This window comes from Chiloscyllium punctatum, chromosome 4 (genome assembly GCF_047496795.1).
Source record: "Chiloscyllium punctatum isolate Juve2018m chromosome 4, sChiPun1.3, whole genome shotgun sequence".
Lineage (NCBI taxonomy): Eukaryota > Metazoa > Chordata > Chondrichthyes > Orectolobiformes > Hemiscylliidae > Chiloscyllium > Chiloscyllium punctatum.
The window spans coordinates 91,233,109-91,248,376 of NC_092742.1; the positions used below are offsets into that span (position 1 = coordinate 91,233,109).

Consider the following 15,268-nt stretch of genomic DNA (forward strand, 5'->3'; position numbering starts at 1 on the left):
TTTCTAAGAAAATAAGTTGAATCCAATGGAATCTAGTTGTTACTCAAAGACTGTAATGGTGTTGGGAGGAAGCACGTCAGAAAATCATGTGAAAATAAATAACAAGATTAATGTTATCAGAAACATTTGCACATGTGAATTATATACCACAAAACCACACCCTCTCACAGATACTCATAACCCTACATTTTACTTTGCTCAAAAACTGCATCAATCCATGTAAGATTCTGTAAATCCATTTCTTAGATTAGAATCAGTTTGACCATTGTGGCACAGACAGTCTCTCACAGGGAGTTAACACCTTCAATACCTGTACTGGGCTGACATGACACCAGTTGTTGAAAGGTTAAAAATCACACAACACCAGGTTACAGTCTAACAGGTTTATTTGGAAGCACTAGCTTTGGGAGCACTGCTCACAATCACCTGATGAAGGAGTGTCGCTCCGAAAGCTAGTGCTTCCAATTAAACCTGTTGGACTATAACCTGGTGTTGTGTGATTTTTAACCTTGTACACCCCAGTCCAACACTGGCATCTCCAAATCATGGCCAGTTGTTAAAGTTCACTTGAGAATGTAACTTGTAAAAAAAGGTTTTGCGATTTACATATGAAAGAACTGAAACCAACATGTTCATTCTAAAAGATGAGAGACTTAACAATCCAGGTCTTTTTCAATATATAATTTGAGTTACATCATACTGTAAACTTTTGCTATAAATTCTGTGTCTTATAATCTTATTCTCCACAAACAGCGCTCCGAAAGCTAGTGCTCCCAAACAAACCTGTTGGACTATAACTTGGCACTGTGTGATTTTTAACTTTGTACACCCCAATTCAACACTGGCACCCCCAAATCATAGTTTTTTTTTGAGCAGACACATCTAGCTGCTAATTAGTCAAGCCCAGACTGCCAAGGCATAAGCACCTGAGCAGTTTGACAGGACCACCCCCAAGTCACCAGGGAATGCTCTTACTGTCTCATGCTGTAGCTCCATCATGATCCAATTTTTCCCCATTTCGTTGGACTTTTACTGCCCACCACTCTTGTTGGCCAATTCCTGCTCACGGTACAGCAGAAATTGGAAAATTAATAAACAGAACATACAAACTAGGATCAGGAGTAGGCCATCTGGCCCTTTGAGCCCACCCCGCCATTCAATAAGATCATGGCTGACCTTTTCGTGAGCTCAGTTCCACTTAGCCCCCCTCTCACCATAACCCTTAATTCCCTTGCTGTTCAAAAAAATTATCTATCTTAGCTTTAAAAACATTCCGTGAGGAGGCCCCAACTCCTTCACAGGGCGGGGAATTCCACAGATTCACAACCCTCTGGGTGAAGAAGATCCTTCTCAATTTGGTCCTAAATCTGTCCCCTGCTAGTTTTAAGACTGTGCCATCTTGTCCTAGTTTGGAAATAAGAAGCAACCCCTTTCTCCCACCATGGTTTTAACTGGTGTAAATACTGCATATGGGGACATTGCTGATGTCTTGCTGAGTACTAATGTAACATTAAAACTTGGGCTAGTGACTGAAACGGAGGTCTGTTGTTTTTGCAGAATTCTTCCAGCCTGCAACATATAAGGTGAATGAAGATGGTTCTTTTGATGTGGTAGATGTACAGAATGCAGAGAAGGTAAATACCCTATTACAAGGGCTAAAAAGGAAATTCGATGAAAATTTGTGCATCTTTCAGTTCAATTTCCATTATTGTAGAAACTTAGTTTCCCATCCTCCCACTCCCATGCTGTCTGGTTTGCGATGCAGACTGATCCTAACAGCGTGAGATCAATATCCATGTGTATTGAGATCACCATGAAGAACCCTCCTTCTCAGTCTCTCCCTTTGCCTTAGGTATGGTGCTCCTCTGGTCAAATCACTATTAACTGCCTCGTTCTAATGAGAGGGCAGCCCTATTGTCCAGTGGGTCTATTGCGACTTCCCATTTTTTTTTGTTTGTAAGAACCTGGCTGTTGAGTTGTTGTCAGTCCCTTTTGTAAATGATAACCTGGAATTGCCAAAACCAGTACTCTGTGAGTCTCCCCTCTCATCTGTCTTGCTGAGAGATGCTTTAATCTATGCTTAGCGTCTTTTCTGAACCACATTACAGAAGCTGTTCGCTGAACTAAGCCTCAAACTTCTCATTGAATGCCATTGGACAAAACTTGCCATCTCACTCAGTGGTTCCATGAGTGCCTGTTGTATGAAATATAACATTGCATGCCTCATTGTGGTTCAGGTTAAGGCAACATTCATAGAGGTGGCTGAAAGATCTTTAATTTGGTAAAACGATGAAGCCCATGTTTGTAGTCAGACTGATACTATAAAGTGAAATCTTAAATTATGATATTAAAACACTCAGGTTAATTTAACGAATACATGTAACAGCCCTGACCTCTACTGGAGTAGCATTTCTAAGCATGGTTGGGAACTGGGGGGTCAAGAAACCCATCATTGCTTTGAACATTAAAAATGGCTTGCTTAGTGTAATAGTTTATTTGGTGATGTTCAATGCTGTTGTTAAGCTAAGAAATGTAAGGAGTAAGGTTTATGAACTGGATATTCACATGGTTCAATAGATTTATATCTGTGTATATATAATTAACACTTTATAGATAATCAATGCATTCTGTAATAAGGATTGAAACAGTCCTTTCTGGGCAAATCAATTTCTTTTCAATCTTTACCTATTTGTCACTCTGCAAGATATTACCTGTCGCACTTATTTTGATAAGCAGAGGAGCCTAAACTTGGATGGAATGGTAAGGTCACAGGTAGAAGATAAATTATAAGGTAACACATATTACATCCCAAAGCACACGATAGATAGTCAGCCCATATTTCAAAATTTATTTCTTATCAAACTGTAGGTAGTGCTGTTCCACATGAAACATTTTGTTCATTATGTTCGTGTCCTATCCTAACCTGGTCTGAGATAAGAATCCCAACTGCCTCAAAATTGTTCTACTGCTGTTTTAACAGAGTTAGGATGAGGGGGGGCAGATGAACAATGCATTACTGGAAAGTGAATTGGCCAAGTAAATATTACAATGAGGCTTTTCGCCTTCATTTTAAAAGCCATTCTATTTTTTGCTTGTGTTTGCTGCTTTCTCAATATGGGTCAAAGGAGATAAGAAAGGCTTAGTCTATGAGATAAATGTTGGGTTCAGCTCTCCTTGTGGGTTTAAAAGGGCAAGAATGTTTTTCCCAGTCCCAAAGAGCTCTCCAACATTAGTGGCGATTAAGAAACTCTCCACACCCCGAATCCCAACATTTCTGCCATCCCCGGCCATCATTTGCACACTCCAAATACCTTCTGCTCCCTGGTGTGTGCACCAAGACATTCCTCATGTTGCTTTTTGGGCTGTACATCTGGACAAAACTGTAATAATCATTGTAAAAACAGCCATGACATATCAGCACCAACAATATGTCTCCTTATTGTTAGTTGAAAAACTAAGCTACTCCAGGGATACTACGTGCACAAAGGGCCATGCTTCCATTCCACCTCTAACCTCTGAGAGTTCCTGTTCCTTTAGTCAGGAGGGGTAAAAATCCAAAATGATTATCACCTCGACTGGGCATTCCTTTCATAGACATTGAAAGACCAAAGAAACATTCATAGAAACTCGGAGCAGGAGTAGGCCTTCCCACCCTGTGAGTCTCCTTCACCGTTCACGATGATGATGGCAAATCGCACCTCAACCCAACTTTCTCTCCACCTGAGATGGAATAGAAATGTGCCAGGAAATAGCGCACGCCAGCATAAATGTTTGGAAACTGATTTTTTTGGTTCAGATTGTCTAACTCTTATAGGGCCTGAATATTTTTGGTGCCGGAGCCAGTCTCGTTCATGGATTGTTCAGTTGGGTATTGTGATGGAGGGAGGTACAGGTGAAACATGAGGAAGCTAGGAGTGAGAGATAGATGTCGGGGGGAATTTTACATCCAAATGTCAGGAGAGTTTAAATGTGAGCGATTTGAACATGTTTCTGCAGACAGCAAGTTTGAATGAGTTGAGAAAGATTTGGAATTGACTTTTCTAAAAAAAAGAAGTTCGTGTGGCCATTGCATTTTCCTGTTCAGAGGTAACCTTGCTTACTATCTCAGCAGCTCCACTTATTCTTTATGTGGTGATGGTAGCATGAGATGTCCTACATCCTCTTCATTATCACCAACTACCATTTGTGAGATTCATAGAATAAAATCCCTACAATGTGGAAACAGGCCATTTGGCTCATCATGGTAAGGTCACAGGTAGAAGATAAATTATAAGGTAACACATATTACATCCCAAAGCACAGGATAGATAGTCAGCCCATATTTCAAAATTTATTTCTTATCAAACTGTAGGTAGTGCTGTTCTCACTGACCCTCTGAAGAGCATCCCACCCAGACCCACCCCCCTACACTATCCCTGTGAACCCTGCATTTTTCCTGAACACTATGGGTAATTTAGCATGGCCAATTCACCTGACCTGCACATCTTTGGACTGTGGGAGGAAACCGGAGCACCCGGAGGAAACCCACACAGACACTGGGAGAATGTGCAAACTTGACACACACGGTAACCCGAGGGTGAAATTGAACCTGGGTCCCTGACACTGAGCCACTGTGCCATGTTAAACACGACTAAACATTTCATAACATGACAAGTTATAATCAGTGTAATTTTGTCTTATTTAAAACTTGCTCAGCATTTGGATTCCTTGTCAGCGGACTTCTGTACCCAGATGGTTGTCTTGGCCTCTTGATTCATTCTTTCTTGTAATGTGGTCGAATTGTAAAAATTATAATGCGATGTGTGCCAGTGAGGCCTGCTCCAGTAATGTGGATAAAGTAGAGCCATTGTACTGCATTGTTTCAAAACTCAGTCTACTGCACCTAAATTGGATCAATGTCAGTTGTGAAGTGCTCTGTTTCTCTTTACCTACCCTCCGTGGACTGCAGCTGTTCAAGAATATAGTTCACCATTCCTGTCTCAATTAGGAATGGGCAATAACTGCTGGTCTCGCCAGCAATACTCTCATACTGTGGACGTATTTTTAAAAGAAACAAATTCCTGTCCATTTCCTTGGCAACATCTTAGTCAGAATCCTTAGGTCCTCTTATTATAAAATCTTGGCCAGAATACACTGCCAGAGAGTTGGTTTCAGAAACCTTCAGGAGATAACTTGTGTAAAATTACCACTCTTAACTCTCTGGTTCAGGCTTTATTTGAGAATATGCAAGAGAGAAGCCCATCTTGGTTACTTCTTAGAATAGAGATTTACGATTGTGCAACTTAACCAGGATTCTCATATCTTAACGTGTACCCTTGGGTCTGCTAGTTCCCATGGTAATTCAACTGCCTAGCCTGGATTCACACTTCCCGATCCCTCGCTCTCTCTCTCTAGTAACATCTAATAATATGCTTACACAGGCTATTAGTGTTAAAATATAAAAAAAATTGGGCATAACTACAACATTGATTTCTCGACTACCTTGCATTTTAATTTTATCCTTATTAACTCTATTTGATGCTGATAATGGTGTTTGGAATCAGACAGCTCCAAGAGAAAAGCCAAGAATAGAATATGGACATATTAACATAGTCATCTCTGCACAGTGACAGGGGTAGACCATTCAGCCTCTCGAACCTGCTTCACCGTTCAATAACATCATGGCCGATCTGTGGCCTAACACTATATGCCTGCGTTGAGCCCATGTTCCTTGATACCCTTATTTAATGAAATTTGTCTATCTCAGATTTAACTTTAACAATTGAATTAGCATCAACCGCCATTTGAGGAAGAGAGTTTGAAACCTCCTCTGCTCTTTCGTGATCCTGGTATTGAAATCAGACATGGTATGGCTGGGAAGCTGTTCAATCTGAGAGAACCAAGGTCTCCAAAAGCATTCTTCAGAGGTTGTGTTAATATGCAATGTAGCATAGATTTATTCTCTAATAAATGCGATAACATTAGCCTTGTATTCATAAGATCATTGGATATAGGAGCAGAATCGGGCCATTTGGCCCATCAACTCTGCTCTGCCATTTGATCATAATCAATTTATTTATAGAGTCATAGAGATGTACAGCACAGAAACAGACCCTTCGGTCCAACCTGTCCATGCCGACCAGATATCCCAACCCAATCTAGTCCCTCTAGCCAGCACCTGGCCCGTATCCCTCCAAACTCTTCCTATTCATACACCCTTCTAGCTGCCTTTTAAATGTTGTAATTGTACCAGCCTCTACCACATCCTCTGGCAGTTCATTCCATACACGTACCATTCTCTGCGTAAAAAAGTTGTCCCTTAGAATTCTTTTAAATTTTACTCCTCTCACCCTAAACCTATGGCCTCTAGTTCTAGACTCCTCAACCCCAGGGAAGAGACTTTGACCATTTATCCTATCCATGCCCCTCATGATTTTATAAACCTCGATAAGGTCACCCCTCAGCCTCCAATGCTCCAGGGAAAACAGTCCCAGTCTATTCAACCTCTCCCTATAGCTCAAATACATATACATCCTGTCCCTCAGGATTCCCTCCAACAACTTGCCCACCAGCGATGTCAGGCTCACGGCTCACTCTATAGTTCCCTGGCTTGTCCTTACCACCCTTCTTAAATAGTGGTACCACATTAGCCAACCTCCAGTCTTCTAGCACCTCACACCTCACCTGTGACTATCGGTGATACAAATACCTCAGCAAGGGCCCCAGCAATCACTTCCCTAACTTTCTACAAGAGTTCTATGGTACACCTGTTCAGGTTCTGCATTTCAAGACATCTAGCACTCCCTCCTCTGTAATATATACATATTTCAAGGTGTCACCATCTATTTCCCTACATTCTATCTCTTCCATATCCTTCTCCACAGTAAACACTGATGCAAAATACTTGTTTTGTATTTCCCCCATCTCCTGCCGCTCCACACAAAGGCTGCCTTGCTGATCCTTAAGGGACCCTATTCACTCCCTTGTTACCCTTTTGTACTTAATGTATTTGTAAAAACTCTTTGGATTCTCCTTAACTCTATTTGCCAAAGCTATCTCATGTCCCCGTTTTGCCCTCCTAATTTCCCTCTTAAGTATACTCCTACATTCTTTATACTCTTCTAAGGATTCACTCGATCTATCCTGTCTATACCTGACATATGCTTCCTTCTTTTTCTTAACCAAACCCTCAATTTCTTTATTCATCCAGCATTCCCTATACCTACCAGCTTTCCCTTTCACCCTGACAGGAATATACTTTCTCTGGATTCTTGTTATCTCATTTCTGAAGGCTTCCCATTTTCCAGCCGTCCCTTTATCTGCGAACATCTGTCTCCAATCAGCTTTCGAAAGTTCATGTGAACTTCAACCTTTAGATCTGGTCTATCCTTTTCCATCACTATTTTAAATCTAATAGAATTATGGTCGCTGGCCCCAAAGTGCTCCCCCACTGAGACCTCAGTCACCTGCCCTTCTTTATTTCCCAAGAGTAGGTCAAGTTTTGCACCTTCTCTAGTAGGTACAACCATATATTGAATCAGAAAATTTTCTTGCACACTCTTAACAAACTCCTCTCCATCTAAACCCCTAACACTATTACGTTTGGAAAGTTAAAATCCCCTACCATAACCACCCTATTATTCTTACAGATAGCTGAGATCTCCTTACAAATCTGTTTCTCAATTTCCCTCTATTAGGGGGTCTATAATACAATCCCAATAAGGTTATCATCCCTTTCTTATTTCTCATTTCAACCCAAATAACTTCCCTGAATGTATTTCTGGGAATATCCTCCCTCAGCACAGCTGTAATGCTATCCCTTATCAAAAACACCACTCCCCCTCCTCTCTTGCCTCCCTTTCTATCTTTCCTGTAGCATTTGTATCCTGGAACATCAAGCTGCTAGTCCTGTCCATCCCTGAGTCATGTTTCTATAATTGCTATGATATCTCAGTCCCATGTTCCTAACCATGCTCTGAGTTCATCTTCCTTCCCTGTTAGGCCCCTTGCATTGAAATAAATGCAGTTTAATTTATTAATCCTACCTCGTCCCTGCCTGCCCTGACTGTTTGATTCACTTCTGTTCTCAAATGTACCAGTCTCAGATTGATCTCTTCCCTCACTATCTCCATGGGTCCCACCCCCCCACCTTAATAGTTTAAATCATCCTGAGCAGCTCTCGCAAATCTCCCTGCCAGTATATTAGTCCCCTTCCAATTCAGGTGCAATCCGTCCTTCTTGTACAGGTCACATCTACCCCAGAAGAGATTCCAATGACCCAAAACTGTGAATCCTTCTCTCATACACCAGCTCCTCAGCCATGCATTCATCTGCTGTATCCTCCTATTCCTGCCCTCACTAGCTCGCAGCACCGGGAGTAATCCAGATATTACTACTCTCGATGATTTCCTGTTTAAATTCCTGCCTAACTCTCTGTAATCTCCCTTCAGAATCTCATCCTTTTCCCTTCCTGTGTCATTGGTTCCAATGTGTACAGTGACCTCCTGCTGGCCCCTCTCCCCCTTGAGAACATTCTGCACCCTCTCTGAGACATCCTTGATCCTGGCACCAGGGAGGCAACACACCATTCTGATTTTTCACTGTCAGCCGCAGAAATGTCTGTCTGTGCCTTGGACTACAGAATCCCCTAACACAAATGACCCTTGGAACCAGACATTCCCCTCATTGCATTAGAGCCAGTCTCGATACCAGAAACTTGGCTGTCCTTGCTGCATTCCCCTGAGAATCCATCACCCCCTACATTTTCCAAAATAGCATATTTATTTGAAATGGGGATAGCACCATCAGCCTACCTCTCTTTTCCTGGAGTTAACCACCTATGTGACTGCATCTGCAACATTTCTCCCTTCATATAACTGCCATCCATCACATCCCCTTGTTCTTGTAAATTCCTCATTGCCTCTAACTGTCACTCTAATCAATCCATTCGATCTGATAAGATTCGTAACCAATGGCATTTATTGCAGATATAATCCTCAGTAACCCACAAACCTTCCTAAACTCCCACATCCGACAAGAAGAGCATATCACTCTATTAAAAGCCCATTTTTGCTTCTTTCAATCTACAGACCCAGAAAATAGCATTGTTTTATTCCTCTATAAAACACTGCTCCAGGCAAACTTAATACTTGTGGCTTATATTTTTAAGTTTAATCAAGAGACATATCTTAATAAAACGTAATATTTCGTCACCCCCATTCTTCTGCCTTCTTCCCATAAGACCATAAGACATAGGAGTGGAAGTAAGGCCATTCGGCCCATCGAGTCCACTCCACCATTAAATCATGGCTGATGGGCATTTCAACTCCACTTACCCGCATTCTCCCGTAGCCCTTAATTCCCCGAGACAACAAGAATCTATCAATCTCTGCCTTGAAGACATTTAGCGTCCCGGCCTCCATTGCACTCTGCGGCAATGAATTCCACAGGCCCACCACTCTCTGGCTGAAGAAATGTCTCCGCATTTCTGTTCTGAATTGACCCCCTCTAATTTTAAGGCTGTGTCCACTGGTCCTAGTCTCCTCGCCTAAGGGAAACAATTTCCTAGCGTCCATCCTTTCCAAGCCATGTATTATCTTGTACGTCTCTATTAAGTCTCCCCTTAATCTTCTAAACTCCAATGAATACAATCCCAGAATCCTCAGCCGTTCCTCATATGTTAGACCAACCATTCCAGGGATCATCCGTGTGAATCTCCGCTGGACACGTTCCAGTGCCAGTATGTCCTTCCTGAGGTGTGGGGACCAAAACTGGACACAGTACTCCAAATGGGGCCTAACCAGAGCTTTATAAAGTCTCAGTAGCACAACGGTGCTTTTATATTCCAACCCTCTTGAGATAAGTGACAACATAGCCCTTGATCCCCTGACCAATCAAGAATTTGGTCTTAAATGCACTCAGTGACTTAGCCCTCTGTGTCAATGAGTTCTACAGGTTAACCACCCTCTGGCTGAAGAAATTCCTCCATCTCAGTCCCATGACTCTGAGGCTGTGCTGTCAGAACCTACCCTCTCCTAAGAATGGAAACATCTCTACTTTATCCAGGTCTCTCAGTATTTTGTAAGTTTTAATCAGATCCCCCTCATTCTTCTAAACTCCATCAAGTATAGACCCAGAGTCCTCAACTGCTTCTGTTATAATAAGCTCTTCATCTTCAGGATCATTCTTGTAAACCTCTTCTGGACGCCCTCCAATGCCAGCACATTCTTTCTCCAGTACTGCTCACAGTATTCCAAATGCAGTCTGATCAGAGCCTTATCCTGCTTCAGTAATACAGCTTTGCTTTTGTACTCTTGCCCTCTTGAAATGATCACTAATATTACATTTGCCTTCCTCACTGCCAAGTGAACCTGCATCTTAATATGAAAAGAAAATAGACTACATCTCTATTCTTTCGACCAAAGTGCATTACTTCACACTTTTCTGCATTGTATTTCATTTGCCACTTACTTGCCCACTCTCCTAGCCTGTCCTAGCCCTTCGCTAGCCTCCCCACTTCCTCAACATTACCTGCCCCTCCACCTATTTTGTCATCTGTAAACCTAGCAACAATGCTCTCAGTTCTTTCATCCAGATCGTTAATGTATAACATGAATAGTTCGAACACGGACCCCTGTGAAACGCCACCAGTCACTGGCTGCCATCCTGAAAAAGACTCCTTTATTTCTACTCTCTGCCTTCTGTCAGTCAGTCAATCCTCTATTCATTGCCAGTACCTTGCCCCTGACACAATGGGCACTAATCTTATTCGGCACCCTCCTGTACATTGCCTTGTCAAAGACCTACTGGAAAGTCAAATAATAACGTCCACTGGCTCTCCTCTTTAACTTGTTTGCTACCACCTCAAAGAATTCTAACAGATTTGTCACACATGACCTTTCCTTAATGAAACCATACTGACTCGGCCATGTTTTACCGTGCACTTCCAAATACTCTGCAAACTTATCCTTAATAATGGACTCCCAAATCTTACCAACAGCCGAAGTCATGCCAATCGACCTACAGTTTCCCGTCTTCTGCCTCCCTCCCTTCTTAAACAGGGGTTTGCATTAGGATTTTCCAATCCATTGGAACTGTCCCTGACTCCAGTGATTCCTGAAAGATCACCACTACTGCCAGAACAAGCTGAGCACGAAGCAAACTGAAGAAATGTACCAGCCTGCTCTGGAAAAGCTCTATCTCAAGCCCAGAGTTTCAGTCCATGACCAAAATCTGTCACCAAGTTTGTCTATTAAGAAAACGTAGAGAGCAATAGTCCTGTACACTCTGCTGTAAGTGAGACACTTGGACTGTGTACCACTTTCATGCCAAGAAGCCCAAACACTTGCACTTTAGTTCCCTTCAAATTCTGCTGAAGGTCAGATGATAGAACCACCTGACACGTCATGAGAAGGTCACAACAAATTTGAGCTGGTCATGTGGTCAGAATGCCTGACTTTCACTTACCAAAGCAAGCTTCAAAGAAAGCTAGAGTCTGAGTGTGCTTTAAAGGAAGTCCATCAAGGATAATCTGACGGTTTCACTGAAGGGTTTGGATATCAACGTTTTTGAGTCCTGGTCAAAGCTTACAGGGTCACTGCATCTGGTATGACCAAATAAAAAATGGTGCAGCCTCCTTTAAAAGCAAATGCGCAGAGAAGGCAGAGAGAAAACGTGAGAGGAGGAATTTCTGACCCAGCAACTCGTCCAAAACTTAAACATCCAGAACCCTAGAAAACACCCAAGCTGACACATGTGGTTATCTTTATCTTGAAGAAGAAAAGACCATACCTCATCACAATGTCTAATTATCTCGTAAATAACTCCACAACTCTGTCCAGTCTCCATGTTCATTCCTTTATTTTGAATCCCAATGGATCAAACCTTAGCCCGGTGATTCCGACACTAAATTTTAATAGACCATGGAACATTCCGTTCATCGTTGAAGACCATACGAAATAGGAGCTCCTCGAACCTGCTTCACCATTCAGTAGGATCAGACTGATCCTTCACTCCTCACAGCTACCATCCCGCCCTTTCCACGTGACCCTTGATTCTCCTGATCAAGAATCTATCTCGCCTTAAAATATACACCAGGACTCTGCCCTCACAACCCTCTGTAGCAAGAGGTTTCTAAAGACACTCAACCCCCAGTGAAGAAATTCTCCTCACCTCAGTCTTAAATTGGCACCCTTTGATTGTGGGACTATGTCCTCTGATCTTAGACTGTCACCTGTGGGGAAACATCCTCTCAGCATTTACCCTGTCAAGCCCCTTAAGAATCCTGTATGTTTCAATAAGATCATCTCCCGGTCATCTAAACTACAGTGAGTACAATCCCAACTTGTTTACCCTTTGCTCATAAGATAATCCCTCCATCCTGTGATTTATTTTTTAAAAATCCATAAGCGCTCTTGCACACAACTGAACATGTTTTTTTTCCCCTCATTACCAAATCACCTGTGGAAATTTTTCCATCTATTCACCATCACCAATAAATTACTGGTGTTTCCAGTTGAATGATTTACATCCAAACTCTGTTAAGGGCAATGCAGATCATCAAAGGTGAAGAGGAGGGGGCTGCATCAAATGGAGTTGGAAGGGGGTGACTTGCTTTTCATATAATTATGTCATATGGGGAAGGGGATTAAATTAAAATGGAGTTGGAGAGGGAAATTAAGCACAGCAACCACCCCCCTACCCTGCAGTTCCCTCTTCTGTCTAAAGCCTTTGAGGATGTTAGTTGACATCCTAGTACTAATGTAGCTGTGGAAGAGGGACAGGCAGACAGGAACTATGAACCCCTCCATGCCCTCCTACCTGAACTTGTTGATGGCTACTTTGACCAGACCCCCAGGAGCAAGCCCACGAGGAGATCCTCTGACATCCACAAGGGGTGCAGTCTCCCACAACCAACAGACACTAGGTTCGTGGACTGCACAACATCACAAAATAAACAGTCCATGAGCCACCTCAGTCTATACCTGCACTGGATTGGTGCGTTCAGCACCCTCCACCCCAGGCCACCAATAGAAAGTGGGAGACTCCTGCATAGAAAGTTCTCCACTGCAGCCTTCACCATCCAGTGGTAAAATGAAACACCACGGTGTGTCCAGGTGGTAGGTAAAGGAGAAGACTTGGATGGTGTGCGGCAGGAAATGAGCATCTCCTCATTCACACCCATTCAGTTAGATCATAACAGGACAAACTCCTTTCTGCTTAACTGCCTGTTTAGAACTTCAATGGAAATACCACTTCCTGTTCATCTTCAATTTTTTCTACTGTTAAGTTCTTGTTTAAGTGCTGTGCCTGTAGTCAATTGTTGACTGATTCAATAGTCTATTGTGTGCAACATCAGAAACCTCTCCAAAGAAAAGAATGATATTTCATTGTAAACCATTCCTTTGTGCTTTCCCCTCATATTGGCCCCTCATTTTGTATCGTTCCTAGCTTGATGGCACCAACTCTTGCTGGTTTATTCCACATAGAAAGCCTCACAAGGGTTCAGTCAGCATATCTGAACCCTTCCCTCACCTGATGTCCTTCTCCAGAGGAGATAACTGAATGACCACTGAGTGTGGGAACTCTACTTCAGTTTTCACTCCTCCATGGGCGCAAAGGCCTCGTGAGATCAGCACGATTAGGAATCAAACCTATGACCCTCTTACCTAGCAAGCCATTACGGAGCAGTATACAACAACTGGAATTTGCAGGAATTTAAATCATATCGGTTTACCAAGAGTCTTCAATGTGAATGCCTGATATTTGAGCTTAACTGTAATATCTTCTGAGGCCTGGGTTCCTCTCTAACAAATACTTTATGCTGACATTCTAATGCATTAATGTGAAATTGTTGCATTGTCCGAGTGCTGTACATCAATTGATATTTTAAACTGATGCCTTATTTACCTACTCTGGTGAGCATTAAAAGTCCCATTATATCAATGGAAATGGTCTGATATCCTCGCTCAATCAACACTAGCAGGGAAGAGATGACTCGATTCTGCATTTTAAGACTGATTTTAATTTGCATAATAAATACCATGTTTACTTGCATCATAACAAATCTGTCATTTGTTGTCTGGTACAGTTGGAGAGACAATAAGGCAAATACAATTGTTCCTCAAGTGGTAGTCTGGTTTAATTTAATTGGCACCTACTCTGTTTTTATGTAACTAATGACTACTTCCCTCTCCTCAAAACCAGGTGCCCTGGATTCCCCTTGACCCCTTGAATCCTGATCTCAGTCATTATCCTGAATATTCTCATGCAAGGCCTCTCCACTGCACAGTGAGAGCGGGTGAAATGTTGTACCTGCCTTCTCTATGGTTCCATCATGTCCAGCAGTCACATGGCTGCATAGCAGGTATAGTATCAATGGGACTTGTCACAGAGGGTGAAAGATAGACATCAGGCATTGACCCATCGTGAGTTAATGAACACTACATAGAACATTTCTGCTATGTAGCACCCTGATTAGTGAAAGCAAACTAGATCCACCTGGGGGCAGAGACAGGTAAGAAAAAGAAAATGGCAGAGTCATGAAGTAAACACATGATCTGTCTTTATGGCAGAACACTCAAAGCATGCTAGGAATGATGGGGAACCAAAGTGGAGTGAGAATGAGTACAAAAATAATAGGGAACTTGATGGGACTCAGTGGCATGTGCATTGTGGCACTTGCATCCAAGGGTTTTAAAAGAGGTGTATGTATAAATAATAGATACATTGGTTTTAATTTTCAGCAATTCCTTCGATTCCCAAAGATTGGAAAGAGTTAGAGGGAAAACAGGGAACCTTAGGCCAGTTAGCCTGACATCAATAGTAGCTGAAATACTGGAGTCAATTGTTAGGGATGTGGTAACAGGGTACTTTCCATTTTTAATTTTCATTCATGGGATGTGGGCATTGTTGACTGGGCCAATATTCATTGCACACCCCTAGTTGCCCTTGAGAAAGAAGTGGTGAGCTGTCTCCTTGAAATCCTGCCAACTATTTGGGGTCAATAGACCCACAGTGATGTTAAGGAGAAAATCAGTACGTGATTCAGCAAAAGGTGACTCACTGCAACCTTCTTGAGGGCAATTAGGGATGTACAATGAATAAATAAAGAAATTAATCTCCATATCAAAGGAAAAGTGTACTTGCACTAGAAGAGGTCTAACAAAGGTTCACTCGACTGATCCCTGGGATATTGACCTATGAGGAGATATTGTGTAAATGTCCTTATTACCTACAGTTTAGAAGAATATGATTGGTGTGTGTGTGTGTGTGTATTATACATGTATCA

General features: G+C 42.2%; 1 protein-coding gene across 1 annotated transcript in view; it reads left to right on the top strand.

The window, feature by feature from the left end:
• The window catches only part of ivd (isovaleryl-CoA dehydrogenase), a 109,119-nt gene that overhangs the window by 10,101 nt on the left and 83,750 nt on the right, over positions 1-15,268 (top strand). Inside the window, exon 5 of the mRNA XM_072569286.1 lies at positions 1,558-1,634. Coding sequence (XP_072425387.1) covers positions 1,558-1,634 — 77 coding nt within the window. The remainder of the gene's footprint in view (positions 1-1,557; positions 1,635-15,268) is intronic.